Source organism: Gossypium arboreum, chromosome 6 (assembly GCF_025698485.1).
Source record: "Gossypium arboreum isolate Shixiya-1 chromosome 6, ASM2569848v2, whole genome shotgun sequence".
In the NCBI taxonomy this organism is placed as follows: Eukaryota; Viridiplantae; Streptophyta; class Magnoliopsida; order Malvales; family Malvaceae; genus Gossypium; species Gossypium arboreum.
In genome coordinates, this window is record NC_069075.1 from 151,682 (window position 1) to 164,236 (window position 12,555).

Here is a 12,555-nt window from a genome sequence, read left to right on the forward strand (position 1 = left end):
TTCCGATTTTACTAATAACCTAAAAAATTGAGATTAACACTAATATAAATTTAACAAGTTGAATTTTTTTCAATTATCACTACTTATAATAATTTTCTTTAATATATAAAAAAATTATAAATTTGAAAATTACATTATTAAAAGAGTCATCCACAAATTTTAAAAAGAATAATCAAGGAAAGATAATTTAATATTAAAATAAATAATTTTAATTAATTTTTCAACAATTATTGGAGGGTATAATAGAAAAGGATATTCGATTAGTTGTTACTATTTTATACATTCATACACTTACGGTTTCTTTGAATGAAACTATGCAACTATAATACGGAAACCTTAAGTCAAATAGCATATCATATTGGCTTTCTTCACAAATTTCATCATTCAACTATAATTAATTTTGCCGATTGCGTCTTAGCTTAATTAGTATGAGTATTATTGTAGGTTCGAGTGTGCTGAAACGTATTGTCCTCTTATTTATTGAATAGAGAAGAGTTATGGGTAATTTTAGATATTATGTCAAAAAGAATATATGTGATCAAAACCTATAATGAAATTATTTAAAAAAAAACTAAAAGAACACGTCACACACGAAACTACCAAAATATTTGATATATCTCGAACTGGAACAAAATTATAATGCAAAATATAAGTCTTGAACCGGAACATTTTGTCCCCTTTATTAATAAAATAGGTAAATTAGTCCTTGTATATTAGATTAAAGAGTAAATTAATTCATTACTGTTAAAATTTGGTCTATATACATCAACATGAGATAATACATCATGTGTAACTGTTTGATTATTTTGTCAGCTACACAAAATTTTAATGATAGAAATAGATGAAATTCTTAACAGAAAGAACCGATTTGCTATTTAATCAAACGTATAGGGGCTAATTTGCCAATTTACCTTAAAAAAACACAGATTAAAAAAGAAAAGAACAGAAAAAGGATATTCGCATATGCTGCTGATTGATTCAGTTTGTATTTTAGTCAACAGGGCGGGGTTGATTAATTATCCAGAAATTGATGTACCTGCTACATTTTTTATTCTATCTCATATTTTAATTATTTTAACTATTAAATCCAAAGCAAAACTTTTAGCAATGCCATTTTCATCAATTAAGTCTTAACTCGATTGACTCAATTGATATTGGTATTATTGTTAGTGTAAGAGAACGTGGGTTTGAATGTATTGAAGCACATTATTATCTTATTTTAAGGATTGGGGAAGAACTATGGGTAAATCTAGACATAATAAAAACTTATAATAAAATTAATATTTAAACCAAAACACAAATCTATCTTAACTCACCAAATCCTGTATTCATATATATAAAATTCGATAACATCATATTTATGTATTTCTATTTTGTTATAAAATAGTTAAAATATATTTTATATATAAAAATTTAGATTATATGAATTTAAAAATATTTGTAGGTTCATACTGCGTTTGTATGATTATTTCTTCTTTCTTTTTTTATATCTAGTTGATACCATATTACTAAAGGATATAGTTAGAGGTGTTTATGGGTCGACTTAAGTATGATATTAATATATTTTATACTTATTTAAACTTGGTCAAACTCAAATATGAGCCTAAAATTTTGTTCAAGCCTACCCATATTTATAAAACACTAACCTAAACTCGTTTTAGGTCTGCTCATATTTCTTTAAAAATATTTATATTATTTAATTTCATATTTAATAATTTTATATATTTTTCTTGATATTTTTATATAGTCATCTTAATATTATTTTAATGTTTATATTAGAGTAGTGTTCTATATATAGTATAAGTTTATTTTTTTAATGTGTTATAAGTTAGATAATATATATAAAAATTAACTTAGAAGTGGATTAGACTTAGGCTGTGAATATTCAAGTCTGAAATCGAGTCATATTTTAAATGAGCTTAATTTTTTTATCCAAACACATTTTTTAGATTTAATATTTTTGACTAAACCCTCTCAAATTTCGGATGAGCCTTCAGGCTTAGGTAAATAACCCGACTCATGAACAATTCTACATATAACTTTATTTGCCTAAAAAAGATTCTCATGGTGTTTATAAAATTGGACCTAAGTCGATTAAATCAATAACATGACAAAATACTAGTTTGAAGAAGGGTTAACACATGATTTGGTACTTGCGTTTCACACCTTTTTTTTTTTTAAATTTGGTACCCGTGTTTATTTTTTTAATATTTAGTTTAGATTTTAGAGTTGATTTAATGAAAATTCATAATTAACTAGTAGTATTAGCAATTAACTTTCTTTAAATCAATCCTAAAACATGAAATAAATCTCGTCCAAAGAGACTATATTTGACAAATTAATAGCAAAATTAAAACTAAATTTAATCTATTAACAAAATCATGAAAATTTTAAACCTAATAATGTTAGTAATTAACTTTCATCAAATTAACTTTAAAATCCTAATTAAACACTAAAAAATACAAAACTTCTATTACCAAAATTGAACCAAAAATAACATTACCTTTAGCTTTGGGCACCAAAATATAAACTTTCGTCAAATACAAAAATAAAATTACACAAAAATAATACAAGTATCACATTAGATAAAAATATTAAACTTAAATACCAAATGATATATTAAGCCTTAACAAAAAAGTTGAATCAATTAACCCGTAAACCAATAACAAATCACTTAAACTAGATTAAAACACTAATTAAACTAATTTTTCTTATAATTTAATTCATCAAACCGAATAAATCGACAATCCGACTTTTGAAAAAGAAAGTGGGGGCATAAAGTAAGTACAATATTGAGCTTTTTTATTGAATGAAATATAACATTAAGCTTTGGTTAATGAAAGTTTGACTACTATGTATACAATTTATGGAGCGATTCAACCTATAAGAAATAGGAGGTCCCGACATGGATTCGTCTTTATTCTGCTGATTGAATGCTCTCAACACCTATACCTATCTACCTCCATAAAACCTGTTACAATCTTTATTTTCTATTCAACTTTGGGGGTTTAACAAAACTCCGGCGAATTCTGTAACATAATAGCATGTATATCAGTTTCATAACGATGATCGTAGCACTTTGGGATCCGATTCTGGCCTGCAAAATGCAAGATTCATCATCACCACCATAGCTAACAGTTATACATAACAAATTATTGCAGGCCATGTGATAGTCTAGAGATCTTCTCAAGGAATCTACGAGCTCCTACGATGAGAACTCTGACTCCGTCAACACTTTTTATAAACATAGAGAGATCATTGTTTTTAACCAATGATGCCACGGCCTATATTGTTCCGAACATGAGGCCCTCCAAGTATATTGCAAAACCAGGAAAGAATAGAATACCTTCATGTTGGACACATAACTCATATCCGACATTCAGACCTAGAGTCCCAAGTTATTACGAATAACAGCACATACAGTACCACGAATTTTATGGAGGGCTTACATGAGCTCAACAACAAGGGCAGATGCTCCACCACCTCCATTGCAGATGCCGCCAACCCCGAACTTCCCTTTCTTATGTCTAAGCACCTGCAATACGTAAAATTCGAAATGCTCGTAAGCCAAAGAACAAGTTGCACCATAAAATTTCTTTGATGTATTATCCTATTACTCGAATTTAGGTTCAACCATGCAAGTGTTAGATACAGGTATATGTTCAATACAAGTATGAACAGTTTTTTCCTGGAAATATGTCGAAACAGATATTGGACATTGATACTTCAAGAAAAATTGAAAAGTCGAAGTAACATAGATAATTAAATCCTATGAATTACCCCCAACAATGTGACTAATATGCGAGCTCCACTACATCCTAGTGGATGTCCTAAAGATACAGCTCCTCCATGAACATTAAGCTTTTCCTGCATTTAAGAAAAATATGAACTAAGACATTGAAAAATCATATAATGCTAATAGTGAAGCTTAAAAAGTACTATGAACAAGCCAATAGAAACCCGGGAAAAAGAAAGAGTCAATAATGGATTTCGTGTATTGAAGACTTACAGGATTAAGGTGAAGCAGTTTTTGATTGACGAGAGCCACAACCTGCGAAAAAGATTAAAACACGTATTTGTTATGCACCACTGCAAAAAAAAAGAGATTAAAACACGGACTTGTTACAAACCAAAAGTATTAGCCTATTTTCTTACCGAAAAAGCTTCATTTATTTCGTAGAAATCAATTTGAGAAGCATCCAAACCAGCAGCTGAAATGGCTTTTGGTATGGCTAGGGCCGGAGCTGTAGTGAACCATTCAGGTGCCTACCGAGACAAGCTCCATAAGCATTAGTTATCTAAAAGTAAGCTAATACAAAAGCAAATGCAAACAGCTATTATTTCCAGTACCTGAGCAGCATCGGCATATCCTCGGATCTTAGCAACCACTTGCAAACCAAGCTCAACTGCCTTCTTCCCACTTACTAGAACCAATGCAGCTGCACCATCACTGCCCAACATAACAAAACAGCCCATAACTAGAACCAAAATGTAAAAGTTATATGCAGCAGCCATTTTATCATCAGAAGACGAATATTTTTGTAAAAAGAGATCTTGCTCAAATTAATACAAAGAACACGGGAGGGAATGCAACAGCAATCACATTCCTAAAGCATTGCAACTATAAGAACATATTAAAAATGGAAGGGAAGATATTGAGAGGAGATACCTAATGCTAGAAGCATTGCCAGCCGTAACAGTTCCTCCATTGGCCTTAAAGCTTGGTCTAAGCTTCCTAAATTTAGCAGCATCAAACTAGGACACGTAGACATAAAAAAGAGAAAGGTATACTTAGGACAACAATTGTTAAAACTGCAGCACAGATCATATGTTCCGTGAAATGTAAAATCCGAAGCACAATATTCTTTATACCATTCTTAAACCTTCATCCTTATCTACAACTACGGACGGTTTCCCTCTTCCCCTAGAAACTTCAACCTGCATGTAGAAGTTTGAGAATTTATGTTGACAGAATAATGTAAGTTATCAATTTTAATTAAGTTTAGAGTGAGAATAGAAACTGCACTGGAACTATTTCCCAAGCCAAGTGGCCGCTTTTTTGAGCAGCAATCCCACACTCAAAGCTTCGAATAGCATAAGCATCCTGCAAAAGAAAGGAGGTAGAGTGTATGAAGAGCATTAACACACGTAAAACTCCGAATAACAACAATCAGCTCTAATTTGGATCACAAGGAAACAGAACCTGTTCTTCTCGTGTAATCTTGTACTGGTCAGCACATAACTCTCCACAGACTCCCATACCAAAATCATTATATACATCCCATAACCCATCTTTGAGCATGCCATCAATAACCGTATCATGTCCCATTCGAGATCCGTTTCTGCACATAAAAATCCAAGATTGAACTTTCAATAGCTTGTGACAACATAGGATAAAAATACCATGGAAGCCCCTGTAGTAGGAGTCGGATTGCATTTTTCCCTTTTACTAAAAAAATGGGCATATTAGTCCTTGTATGTTAGATTTAGGAGCAAACTAGTCGTTCTATTAAAAATATCATCCATTTTTGCAGTTAAAATTGATCAATGTACGTCAGCATGAGGTACACATGGCATACTATGTGTCACTATCTAGTTATTCTGTCAGCCATGTCAGTCTTTAACAGTATAAATGGATAAAATTTTTAACAGAAAGGATCAATTTGTTTTTTGATTTAATACACATGGCCTAATTTTCCTGTTCTTTGAGCAAAGTGGGCAAAAATGCATTCTGACTCCTAATACAGGGACCTCCATAATACTTTTACCGACAACATAGAGATTACCAAATAAAACAAAATACTGTAGGAAATTAATCTAGTTCATTATGAACTGCAATAAGCAGCAAATTGTTCAATGCAAAGGCAGCAAAACATATCAAAAACACCATCAATCTACTCCTATAAGTGGAAGCTTCATGAAAACAACTCTCCAAGCTAAAATTGACTAATGAAGTAGCTAATGACCCTAGCAGGTACAGGCTCTCCATTTTCAATTCAATGTGTATCAAAGAATACTCTTTAAACCGGAAAGAAAATCATTGTTAAATTCATTAAATGTCATCAATGAGATCACAAAGAAGAACAGCATGAATGAAACAATTTAATACTGAACAAAAACATGGATACACACCTTGCCTGTGCCAAATACTTGGGTGCATTTGACATGCTTTCCATACCACCAGCAACCACAACATCATTGATACCTAACTCGATAGTTTGCGATGCAAGCATCACCGCTGCAATAGCAACGAACAAACGATAAGATATCAAAGAATCAAACATACTTCAGTCCAGAAATTGGATTTAGTTTACTTTTACCTTTCATTCCAGATGAACAAACTTTATTAACAGTGGTACAAATGACAGAATTGGGGATACCAGCACCTAATGCAGCCTGCCTAGCAGGAGCTTGACCTAAATTTGCACTAAGAACATTCCCAAAGAACACCTCTTGCACAAGTGATGGATCAAGGTTTGCCCTTTGAAGGGCAGCTGCATATTTGTGTTAACACAAAAAGGTATGAATTGGGACCCAATATATTTACAAGGAGTTAAAAAAAATGGGGTTTAGGAGTGGTAAAAGTATCATAAAAGTCATGGTACTAAGAGTTAAGAGTTGAATTGCATTTTGCCCTCTCTACTTAGAGTCAAGTTAACCCTTATACTTTAGATAAAAAATCAAATTGATTCTTCTCTTAAAAATTTCATCCATTTCTGTGAGTTTGCTCTTTTATCTAAGATAAAAGGAGTAACTTGTCCAAGTAAAAGTGGCAAAATGCTGACTCGGGACCTCCATGATATTTTTACCGTTTAGGAGTTTACCTTTAATGGCTAAAGATCCAAGATGGGTAGCAGAGGAAGAGGAAAGGGAACCAAGGAAACCACCCATTGGTGTACGTGCAACGCCAACAATACAAACATCTGTAATAAACAGAGCTATATATAGTTAAAACAAGCAAATCCCATTCAATAAAAAACAAATAAAAGAGTAGCTTAAGCTCTAATGGCGTTAATTAAATCAAAAAAACCTTTTGGTTTGATCATAGAATCTGGAGGAGCCATTCGCTAAAAAGAAGCTGAAAACACACAATCAAACACCTCTTTGAAGTCTGTAAACGTTAATTTAAATAAAAAAGGTAAACAATTCTGGTTGAATTAAATTTCGAGAAAGAAACAAATGAAAAACAGAGTGAAGAGTTAATACCCAAGATTAAAACAAGATAAGAAGAAATGGGATTGGGTTGAATCACGAGGGGAAGTATTAAAATATGATTTGATTGTATGTTGGGGAAGGATTGGAATGAAGAAAAGAATTTTTTTTACTAAAGATGAGAGCTTTTCATCGTTAAATGGATAAAACCAAGCAAATGATCGAAGTGGCAAAGGTAACAAACATTGGAATGCGTAAATGCACACGTCTTTAATGCAAATGGATAAATTCCGGTCCAAATAATATTGAGATAAAAAAATTTCGGAAATTAGATTTATAAAATATTAAAAGAGTGTAGCTCAATACATAACACGATCATGCTTATCAATAAATTGTCAAGGTGAGGGTGCGAATTAGTTAGCATTCACATTGTTATTTATTAATGGAAGAGGATATCTTTATTAAAGGTTGAAGAAGAAATATGAAGAGTTTTATATTTTATATTAAAAATAAATAATTAGAAGGTAAAACACTACTCGAATGAAATTTAATTTAAATGTCTATTTATCGTCATTTCTTTGAACTTTTTAGTAATGAACAAAATCGACAAGCAATGTAGGAGGGTTTGATTAATGTCATGTAAAATATAATAAAATATTTTAAAAAACACAGTAATTTTTAAAAATGCTTATGGAATAAAAAAAATACTCTCAATGTGTCGATACTAACCCTTATTTTAAATGATAGCATATTATATAAGATTTAGTAGATATATATTTTATGCTAAGTTTTTGCTTTTTTAATATATGATTTGATATTTAAGTTTAATTATAATATTTAATTTGGCACTTAAGATTTTTTCAGTTTTGATTTTAATGTTTAATTTGACATTCAAACCAAACATGGCTGAAAGAATGTTGGACACGATTGATCTTGTTAAATATATATATATATAATTGGATTAAAAAATATTCAGATACTAAATTACACAATCAAACTAAATTGAAAAAAATTAGATAAGTTAACATTTAAACTGAACTTTTTTTTATTATTATAAAAGATGAAGACAATAACCAATACTGAAATTTGCTGCCAAGACTTATGAAAGGCTTCATTCATCTGCAATTACCTTGAAAAATCATTTTTACTAAAAGAATCTAAAATCATCATTTAATATGCACCATAATTTGACAGGTCACCATCCATAATAAAACTACTAATACAACCCCCTGAAGTACACATTCACTTGTCTTTTTCCTAATGGATAGCAAAACAGTTGAACTTAGGAGGGAGCCTTGCATGAGGACCTTATTTCTCCTGGTTTTGGTAGGATGATTAAGCTGTAGTTCTTTGTGTTTCTTTCTTCTTTTTCAATATATAAATTCTTAACATTTGTATCCCATACCTATATACATTACTTAAAAAGCAGGGTCTACTTTAGTAAATAGCTATTTCCCTTGAATCCTGCCTTAATGTGAGATTAGATCAAGTTGTGTATTATAATCCTGCAGAAGGGTTATACATTATGCAGTAAATACATCGACTATGTACTAAAATTCGACCCTCTTATCTCGAATTCATGGAAACCAATTGCTTAAAACACATATACTACAACAACATTCAGTTCAGGATGCATATATTTAAGGTCCAGTATTGGCTGCCATTGCCATCCTGAAAAGTACAAATCAAAGATTCAAACCAACCTATTTTATGCCTGGACCTAATGTACACTAGAAACAGCCAAGGGAAACTACACTTTTCCACACATTCAACTACCACCTATTTTAAGTTGCCTTAAGGGAAACAGCTAAGGAAAACTACACTTTTCCACACATTCAACTACATATTCCCGAGCTCACCTTAATTTGCGGCCTTGCGGGAATCACCTGAACTTGAGCTCCCAAACACTTATCTCATCAGCGGATATAGCTCAACTACCTTGAAGGTCCATCGCGTGTCTCAATTAACCTGACCTTTAGCTCTATTTCCCCGGACTCAACTGTGCAAAGCCTTAACCAGACACTTTGAACTACTTCACCATTTATCAAGCTAATAGAACTCTCTCTAACAAGACAATTATCAGTGTCGGGTACAACCTTCCTCAATGTCATCTCACCAGAAGAAACTCGAAGAGCATGGCTTAATCTAGCAGCTGAGACAAGTGGTTGAAGGTTCAGATAAGCATGTCCCATCTTGTCATCAGCCTTGAAACGATCTTTGTCGAATACTTCCTGCAGAAAGAAAAGCGTTTTTCATCAATTCTTCATAAAACCTAACTTTTATCAACAATTTTATTAGCATCTTCTAAAGTTTTTCATCAACCATAATAACTATAAGAAGAAACTACACCCAAGGTCACTAAATTATTAGTAAGTTTACATTTTGGTCACAAAACTTCAAAAATTTAGAAAATAGTCACTGAACTATTCGAAAATTTTCATTTAAGTCACTAGGATTTTAAATAGCTGCTGTATGGCATATATAAAAACTTTCGAATAGTTTAGTGACTTAAAAGAAAACTTTTGAATAATTGAGACCATTTTATAACTTTTGGAAATTGAGTGACCAAAACGTAAATTTACTAATAGTTTAGTGACCTTGGGTGTAGTTTACCCTAATTATAACTGCTCTCTTTTCAAAGAAGAAGACAATAAGCTACATGTCATGAGTTAGGGCAGAAAATCAGTTCTACTTTACAGATGAATCCTAAAACAATTGGATATTGTTGCCTGCTTCACATCGAAACTGACAAAACAGTTGAAAACTATATAGAGGAAACTGAAGGTATCAAATTTCTGAAATCTGTATCTTCCGGCATAATAACATTTCAACTCGCAAACATTCAGCAAATACAGATATAACTCCAACAAACGCAGGCAAATAGATAAATTTAGGTGTAGATGAACCAAAACCATATGCTTCAAAACAAAAGGAAAGGTAAATGCATGGTATGCAACTATAAGGATTCTAATGATCTAATCAACTAGCTTGAATTGGATAAGGGATAAATATCAAATTTATACATGAACTTAGGTCAAACGTGTAATTTGATATATGAACTTTGATTTGTGTAATTATACATATGAAACTTGAATTATGGTTCATATGTATACATGAAACTTTGATTTTGATTCAATTGTATACATTTAAAAAAAATCAATACATACATTTATCTTCCTATCGGAGTAATATAATTGTTTCTGTTTGCAATATTTCAGCATAAAATGGTGTTAATTTGATAATGTTGTTAGTGATTTGCGAAAATTGAATCAAATCAAAATTTCATGTATAATAAAATTGCACAAAACCAAAGTTCATGTAAGAAATTGTACATTGGATCAAAATTCATGTATAGTTTTGATATTTATCCCAATAGGATAACTATGAATCAGAAATTTTAAAAGCCTGACAGGTCAGAACGAAGAAAAAATTCAATAGAAATATGGCTCCTATACTAAAGAAAAAAAGTACTAATTCCTAACTTTCTATAACAGGTTCAAAAAATTGATAAGATACAAAATCAAACATGTTGATCAAGATATTTTAGAGTCCAAATATCATAAACTTACCAAATTTAGAACTCCAACAGGTTCAGTGAGGGAGAAAGTGAGCTCTTCATTCCATACTGGATTGAGGCAACTGTTGATAACCTTAGTCTTTGCTACCTAGAAATGGAAGACATTAAGTTGGTTCAAAATATTCAATTGCGAGAATGAAAAAATAAATAGGAAACTTTTACAAGCAAATCAAAACCAAATAGAGAAAAAAAAAAAAGATAAAGGGAATACAAAGGCTCACTGCCAACAGTTGCTAAGCCTACAACAAATAGTCAGCACTAAAAACAATAGAGAATCCAACAATCTTATGACTGACTGATAAACATCCAAAAATTTTCAGTATTGTAGTTCATGTGGTAACAGGAATTAAGTTAGTTAAATTCCCGAAAACGAGCAACACAAAACCATGAAAGAAAAGAGCAAACCAAATGGTGTTCTGTGCTCTCTACATTTTGCTTTTAACATCAATAGGACATAAAAGTGGTAAAAATACAATGGAGGCCTTGTACTAGGATTTGAATTGTATTTTGCCCCCTCAACTCAAAAAAGGGGCAAATTAATCCTTGTAAGTTAGATCAAAGAACAAACTGGCTGTTCTATTAATCATCCAACTACTACCCTTAAAAACCTGATCCCTCTTTGTCAGCATGAGGTACATACGACACATCACGTGTCACTGCCTAGTTATTTCATCAGGCACGCTAGTTTTTAACCTTACAAATAGATGAAGTTTTTGCTATTTGATCTAACATATAGGGACTAAGTTGCCAATTTTTTTTAATAGAGAGGACAAAATTCTAACTGACAACTGATACAGGAAGCTCCATGCTACTTTTACCAACATAATGTACATAGAAGGAGACAAAACAGTAACTTTTGATACAAAATAGTGAGAGGAACTAAAGAAACATAGAATTGCCTATGCAAAACATGAGTTATTCAAATTCTTTGAAATGGCAGAATATCATCAATTTTTATAAGACACAAAATACTGAAACAAAGGGGAAACAACAAAAGTAAATGATAAATACCCAAAGTTCCACAAACCTGATCACCGAGCTTGGCTATAACATAAGGATCGCTGCTCTTAAAATCCCGGATAACCAACCTTTTACCTTGCACAACCACCACTTTTAGCAGTCCCAACAGCTCCCCCATTGTTTCAATTCTATATTAACCAAATCACTGCAAAGAACCCAAATTCCAATAATTTAAAAAAAAAGAAGTGAAAAACCCAGAAACAAGGAATCCATAATTTGTAGAGAAAATAAAAATAGGATATAATAAACAAAAAAAAAAGATCATCAAAGATAAAGGCAATAGCCAAACAGATCCATAAACAAAGAGAATGATTTTACCAGTATAGCTGCAGCTTGACTTCAACTTGAAATCGAAGAAATCAGTGATCAGATTAGAGGGTGAGAGAGGGGGAGGAGAGAGTGTTTTTGAGCAGCGTGGGATTGGAAATACCAAAAAGCTAAAAGAAAAAGTTGAACCCCACTTTCAACACGCATATACAATTTTAGGATTACAAGCATTAAATATAGGAAATTCTATGCTTAAACGTGGAAAATGCTGGATTAGATTAGTACAACATTGAATGATTTGTTTATGTTTCAAAGTTATTTTTGTTTTACAAAATATTCAAAAGAATTTGAGTTGAAAATATTTAAATTCAAAACTTAGACTTGAAATGGACAAGACAAAAACATCTATGACTGTTTTTTTTTTTTTTGAGTTCAATAAAATTTAGGAGAAAGGAATATATTTACATTATTATAAATATTTAACCAATTAAAGCATGATGATTTATTCGAGTTTCTAATTTATAAAAATTATTTTAATC

The 12,555-nt window shown here is 31.4% G+C and overlaps 2 protein-coding genes across 3 annotated transcripts; both read right to left on the reverse strand.

The window, feature by feature from the left end:
- Window positions 1-2,781: 2,781 nt before the first annotated feature.
- Window positions 2,782-7,560, reverse strand: LOC108483761 (acetyl-CoA acetyltransferase, cytosolic 1). Of its 2 annotated transcripts, none has more exons than XM_017787328.2 (15): window positions 7,207-7,560; window positions 7,031-7,078; window positions 6,825-6,923; window positions 6,321-6,494; window positions 6,133-6,238; window positions 5,204-5,342; window positions 5,027-5,104; window positions 4,873-4,938; window positions 4,670-4,755; window positions 4,351-4,450; window positions 4,156-4,266; window positions 4,010-4,051; window positions 3,781-3,867; window positions 3,450-3,535; window positions 2,782-3,097 (listed from the first exon to the last, which is right to left on the reverse strand). In XM_017787328.2, exons 2-15 carry the CDS (start codon window positions 7,062-7,064, stop codon window positions 3,058-3,060), a joined length of 1,248 nt encoding a protein of 415 aa, XP_017642817.1. In that variant the 5' UTR covers window positions 7,065-7,078; window positions 7,207-7,560; the 3' UTR covers window positions 2,782-3,057. The 2 variants fall into 2 exon arrangements, with proteins under 2 accessions (XP_017642817.1, XP_017642816.1); XM_017787327.2 differs by having other exon boundaries at window positions 7,031-7,111.
- Window positions 7,561-8,718: 1,158 nt separating this feature from the next.
- LOC108480528 (protein C2-DOMAIN ABA-RELATED 11) lies at window positions 8,719-12,420 on the reverse strand. Its single transcript, XM_017783559.2, has 4 exons — window positions 12,068-12,420; window positions 11,757-11,894; window positions 10,722-10,817; window positions 8,719-9,383 (listed from the first exon to the last, which is right to left on the reverse strand). Exons 2-4 carry the CDS (start codon window positions 11,865-11,867, stop codon window positions 9,087-9,089), a joined length of 504 nt encoding a protein of 167 aa, XP_017639048.1. The 5' UTR covers window positions 11,868-11,894; window positions 12,068-12,420; the 3' UTR covers window positions 8,719-9,086.
- Between the last annotated feature and the right edge of the window lie 135 nt (window positions 12,421-12,555).